Consider the following 6226-nt stretch of genomic DNA (forward strand, 5'->3'; position numbering starts at 1 on the left):
GCTGGTAGTTAAACTACAGATCGAGACAAAACAGGGAGCTGCCGGAGCTCTTCCTTCATGATGGGGGAGAAATGCATGCGTCTGGGGACTGAGGCGGAACTCTTTTAGGTCCTGGGTGATAAAATCACACATGTTTCATTCACTCATTCATTCAACTTGGCCTTCCTCTTCAGTACTCAGGTCCAAAGATAAAGATAAGACATCATAGTTAGGCAGAAAAGTCACATTCTCTCTCTCTCCTGCTCACACAGACACGCTCACTCACAAAACCTCTCTCCCCATCCTTTTCCCGCCCTCACAGGTCAAAGGTCAGACGTCGTAGTCGGGCAGAGCGTGGTAGATGATGCCGCCGACCGACGGAGGGCTGGAGTGGAGCGGAAGAAGCCAGCAAAAGACCGAACCTGAAAAGGAAAATTTGAAATTATAACAGCTAAAAACAGCTGAAACGGCTGAAACAGCTAAAACGGCTAAAACGGCTGAAACGGCTGAAACGGCTGAAACGGCTGAAACGGCTGAAACAGCTGAAACAGCTGAAACAGCTTGGCCACTGAGCCAAGGACTGAGCATTAGAACAGGGTGTGAGCTTCCCCACAGCCGTCCATTTTTGTCACTTAAGTTGATTTTGGCTGCGCTTTCTGTGACGTTTTTTTGAAGCTTTTTATTTCATTTCTGTCCTTTTATCTTTTTTTTTGGTCCAAATGCCATAAGATTGAATAAAATGCACATATTTAGTAAGAGTGGTTTATTTTTAATCAATTAATTTAATTATATCTTAATTTTATTTTGAAAGTTTGGTTGAAAGAAACCCAACTTTCTGATGTAGAAACGTTTTGAAACTGGGTCAAACTGACCCGAGGACAACAAGCGGGTTAAGACCTGTTGAATACCCCCCAGGATGAAATTGAATGCCAACTCTGCAGGATGGAAAATCAGAAAAGAGTTATTTACCAGGTAACGTTAATGACATTTTTGTGAAGTGTGGTTGTACTCTAATGGAATGAAATGAACAAAATATTTGTCACTGGTACCCGGTGGTTTGAAAGGGTCATGAGAAGTCTGATGAAGATGGTCTAAGTGCTACGTAGTAAACTGAAGATGGAAAACACAAACCCACCTCGTCCGAAAACCTCCCGCAGCAGAGCCAGCTTTGGCTTGCGGGTGTGTGGGGGGTGGTGAGGCGGCTGAGAGGAGGAGGAGGAGGAGGAAGAGGAGGAAGCTGAGGAGCCTCTGTCCTTCATCATGAGCCTGTTCCTCATCTGCTCTATGGGAGTCTCGTCCGTGATTATGGACACCAGCTGGAGCGGGACACAGAGAGGAGAGAAAGTATCAGAGAACTATGTCTCTGTATGAGAGCACACATATAGACAGATGGACTTTATTCATCTCAAACTGGGAACTGACTCTGTTACAAGGGTGTATGTGTGTATGCTGTAATGGCGTACACACAAACTCACTCACACAGACAGAAAAAACAAGAAATATTCTAGAAGTGAGATAAAAATCATAGCTGCTCACAGTGAAGGTCGGGGGAGAGCATATGAAGGGGTTAAATGAAAAAGCGGTGAGCGAAGAAAGGAGCAAAGAAAAAAACATGAGGTGTCGGTCAGCAGAGGAGCCGAACCTCCCCGCTCATCACGTTGATCGGGCCCAGGGAACAGGCCTTCACTTAAAGGGAGGGGGGGTGAGTGGTGTGTAGGGGATTGAAACTCTGAAAACCAGTATCAATGGCACAGCCCTGCATGTAGATCTTACTGTATCTGTATCTGTGTGTGTGTGTGTGTGGGTGTGGGTGTGTGTGTATATAAAGAGATATTGTACCTGATCGTAAAAGATGACCATGACAAACACGCCAAACAACACCGACTCCACCAGGAGGATGATGTAGTGGGCGCTACGAGACGGAAGGGAGAGAAACAACAAGACAAGAAAAGAAGAAAAGAAAAATCAGAACCACTGACATAACATATCACCTAGCTTTACACAGGAACACGTCGTCAGTACATACGTCGGAGTTTCCACTCCCTAGAGGACTCACACTATCAGGTGCTTGCTGGGCATCTCCTCTCCTTCTTTCTCTGCGTCTCCGTCTCGCTCGTTCCTTATCCGCCACACCCAGGCCGACACCACCAGCACCATGGAGTACAGACTGGCCATGCCTGCACGCAAACACACACACACACACACACACACACACACACACACACACACACACACACACACACACACACACACACACACACACACACACACACACACACACACACACACACACACACACACACACACACACACACACACACACAGCTAGAGTATCAGCCGCGTTACCTGCAGGAGTAGTGGTGGCAGCAGCAGAGGTGGAAGAAGTACTCAGATCCTTGACTGAAGTAAAAGTACTAATACCACACTGTGATGGTCCGGCTTTTAAATCCTATCTCCAATCTTGTAGAGCAGGGCAATATATTGATATTATATCGATATCGTAATATGATACTAAATATCATCTTAGATTTTGGATATCGTGATATCATAATATGGCATAAGGGTTGTGTTTTGCTGGATTTAAAGGCTGCATGAGATAAGAAAAACCTTTATTTGTCCCACAGTAGGGAGATTGCAGTTTAACATCAAAGATAAGAGCAAAGATAGGTAAGTGTACAGAGATAGATAAGTGTACAAAATATAGCAAACAGTAGTATACAGTAAAGTGATGTCATTTCCTGCATATACCTGACTGTTTTATTATTTGCCTTTACCCACTAAGTCAATATATCTACATTACTGATGGTTATTTATCAAATCTCGCATTGTGTAAATATTTTGTGAAAGCACCGATAGTCAACACTACACTAACGTTGTGGTATCAATATCAAGGTATTTGATGTAGTAAATAGATGCAGTAAAGTATATGTACTCACCGGTGTAGAAGAGGAACTGGATGAAATATTTCTGGTTTAGCTCTCCGACACAGTTGTTGATCCTGAGACACAAAGTACAAAAGCAGATGAAACGAAGTTGAGGAAGTAGTTGAGGAAGAAGTTGAGGAAGTCTGAGCTGTGCAAACTTCCTCAACAGACATGGCGGAGGAGAAGAGGAGAGTGTGAGCCGGAGAAGATGGAGGGATGTGTGTGTGTTTCCTCACCAGGGACAGTGATGGTCCATGCGGCGTATACACCTCTGGCAGACGCGGCAGTGATGCGCTCTGGGAGGTCTGTAGGTTTCACAGCGACTGCACACCGTCCAGCCTTCGCAGCCCTGGGACACAGCGGGACCACAGGTACGACTCAACCACCAATAATCCAGCTTTGGGATTGGTTTAAAGAAATGCCAATAAACCAGAGCATCTTTTTCCTCCATCCCAGAATGCTGTGTGGACTAGCCAGACCCTCTTCCACAGCGCTGTGGGGGGAGGTCTGGCAATGCGAGACTATGCCACACTTTACAGACGTCTGTCATTAAACATGAGCACATAATTACAAGCCACAAGTACAGCTGCTCAGATGTAAATACAGAGTCCCAATGAGATAAATACAGAGTTGTTAATATTATACTTATAATCAGAGAGAACCACTCTATTATTAGTCATCAGGTCCCTATTTAATTCACGACAAAAATACAGGCTGGAAAAATCCCCTCATCTGAAGTGGAACGTCTCTGACATGTAGCTCTGTGCTGTCGTGTACTACACAGCTTCCTAAAGATCATGAACAAGTCATGCTTGACTGATCAGTACAACAACAGGCTGAACTTTGGGTAATTAGTAAGATTAGAAGGATTAGAAGGATTTTAACTTCGCAACTTACCCGGTCATTCATGCGAGACGACTGGGACCGAAGGTCTGAGAAGTCTATGGCGGTCTCAGGGAGAGGCACAATACCTGGACAACAACACAAACACACACATTAAAACACAAAGGTTGAGTAAAGCGGCATTGTTTCTCCCGTTTCCTACAGTGGCCCTGAGACCTCAACACAACGCAAATAGACATAAGACATAAGCATATTAACTGGAATTAACACTGCAGGTAGGAGCGCACGTTTCCAGGGGACACTGAAAAGTGATGCACACAGTTTGCGTGGTTATTATTTATCTTTGTCTGTGTAGTCGTGTGTGTCCTTGTGTGTCTAGGACGCTTTGTTGACTTCATGCTGATTTTATTTCATGTTGATTTTAGAATCTCTCTTTCCTGTTACACGTTTATGTTGTGAAGCAACAGATTGAAGCACTATGTCGAAGACAAATGTCCCCTCGGGGACATTACAGTGTTTTCTATTAGAGCCCGGTCGGTAAAGGATCGTTAAGGCCGATAGGTTACAGCTTTGAGGATCTGGAAGCGCCTGCCAGATTGAGGAAATTTTCTTTTAAGTCTATTGTAAAAACAAAACTTGAAAAAAAAATGGTTTACTAATTTTTGTATTTTGCCATGACTGTATTTTATTATTATGTATTTATTTATGTTTTCAGACATTAAGTTTGTTTTACTCCCTGAGTTTAAGTTTGTGATCTCTCTGGGTTTTAAATGTGTTCTGTGTGTACAGACAAACACACACAGACACACACACACACACACACACACACACACACACAGACACACACAGACAGACACACACACAGTTACTGACCCGGGTCGGAGAAGACAGCCTTGGAGTGGCAGGCCAGCAGCAGCAGCAGAATCAGGTTGAACACTGCTCCGTGGAGAGTAGACCACACACTGTCGGAGAGTTGGAAAAAAAGACTTAATGCACAAAACAGCTGGTTTACTCCCGGGGAAAAAACAACAAACCCAATATGTTGTTTTATCGATTCTTCCGTTTTGTGTTAGGCTGCAACGAATAACTTAACCTGCCAGAAAGAAGCAAAACATGCATCTCCAAGTTTAATGTGCTGTTGAAACAAGTATTCAAAACAGAAATAACTGCAAATTGGAGAAGCAATTATTGTCACTTATGATGGAATAAAGTGTAAAGAAAACACGGTGAGAAATGAAACAATAACTACACATATAACTAACTAATTAAAAGGGGGAAACTAATGACACAATTAACACTGTTAACGAACAAAAAATGAGCAATAACTATGATTAGAGCTGGACAATATATCAATATTATATCGATATCGATATTTGAGACTAGATATTGTCTTAGATTTTGGATATCGTAATATTGTAATGTGGCATAAGAGTTTTCTTTTCCTGGATTTAAAGACACCACTTCCAGGTTAAATTACAATAAAGTGATTTAAAGTCATTGTCTCAACTTCCCAGACTGTTTGTTATTATTAATATTATTTATGTTTATTTGCTTTTACCCACTTAGGCATTATATCCACATTACTGATGATCATTACAAAAAAATCATATAATATAGCGGCAGGTTAACATTTGAATGCCACCTAGAGTAACTAAAGCACGTTATTAAATGTGTGAGTGGTAAACAAACAGAGCGTAACAGCTGACTGATACTAGTAAACACTAGTAAACAAATGAAAAACATCTGGTGTCACCTGAGTACAAAACCGGGCCAAACACCCAACTAAGTGGATCTAAACATGTGTCAGTGTCAGAGAAACAAGTTATGTTTTAAAGAAAGAAGGAAAGCGCGAGGAAGCTTTCGGTCTCGTCTGCTGTCAATGAATGGAGACAGGGCAGAGAGGCAGCCGCCATGTCGTTATTTTAACGTTTTTAACGACATAAAAACATAAAGTACAGACCTGTCCGTGAAGGCGGGGAGGAGGACATACTGTATGACCACGTAGTCGGCGTAAAACACGCTGAAATAAGTTAAAATCAGACAGATAACACCGCAGGGGTCTCGCTTACAGCGAAAGAACGCCATCTTCTGCCGGGCTCCGCCCCCCTGCCCCCAGCTTCCGTGTGACGTCATGCTGAAACCTGATGCCGCCTTCATGACCGTAGGAAATAAGGCTTGAGTAGTCCTTAAAGGGCCAGTTAATTATGTTAAAAAGGCTTCTTTTGTGCTGGATCTATAACATGAGATAGATAGATGGATGGATGGATGGATGGATGGATGGATGGATAGATAGATAGATAGATAGATAGATAGATAGATAGATAGATAGATACATACATACATAGATACATAGATAGATACATAGATAGATGGATAGATAGAATCACTGCCAGTATATAAACACCAGGTGGCGGTAGACATCCTCATGCATGACTCTGACATGTCCCACTCTGGCGCTCCTCCCCTGAAGTAGGCAGTCA

The 6226-nt window shown here is 42.9% G+C and overlaps 1 protein-coding gene across 1 annotated transcript; it reads right to left on the minus strand.

The window, feature by feature from the left end:
• zgc:77880 (zf-DHHC domain-containing protein) lies at nucleotides 1-5844 on the minus strand. The gene is made up of 9 exons (XM_034857210.1): nucleotides 5707-5844; nucleotides 4620-4708; nucleotides 3801-3874; nucleotides 3140-3252; nucleotides 2916-2977; nucleotides 2036-2156; nucleotides 1819-1891; nucleotides 1115-1295; nucleotides 1-401 (listed from the first exon to the last, which is right to left on the minus strand). Exons 1-9 carry the CDS (start codon nucleotides 5829-5831, stop codon nucleotides 310-312), a joined length of 930 nt encoding a protein of 309 aa, XP_034713101.1. The 5' UTR covers nucleotides 5832-5844; the 3' UTR covers nucleotides 1-309.
• Nucleotides 5845-6226: the final 382 nt, after the last annotated feature.

This window comes from Etheostoma cragini, chromosome 19 (assembly GCF_013103735.1).
Source record: "Etheostoma cragini isolate CJK2018 chromosome 19, CSU_Ecrag_1.0, whole genome shotgun sequence".
NCBI lineage: Eukaryota > Metazoa > Chordata > Actinopteri > Perciformes > Percidae > Etheostoma > Etheostoma cragini.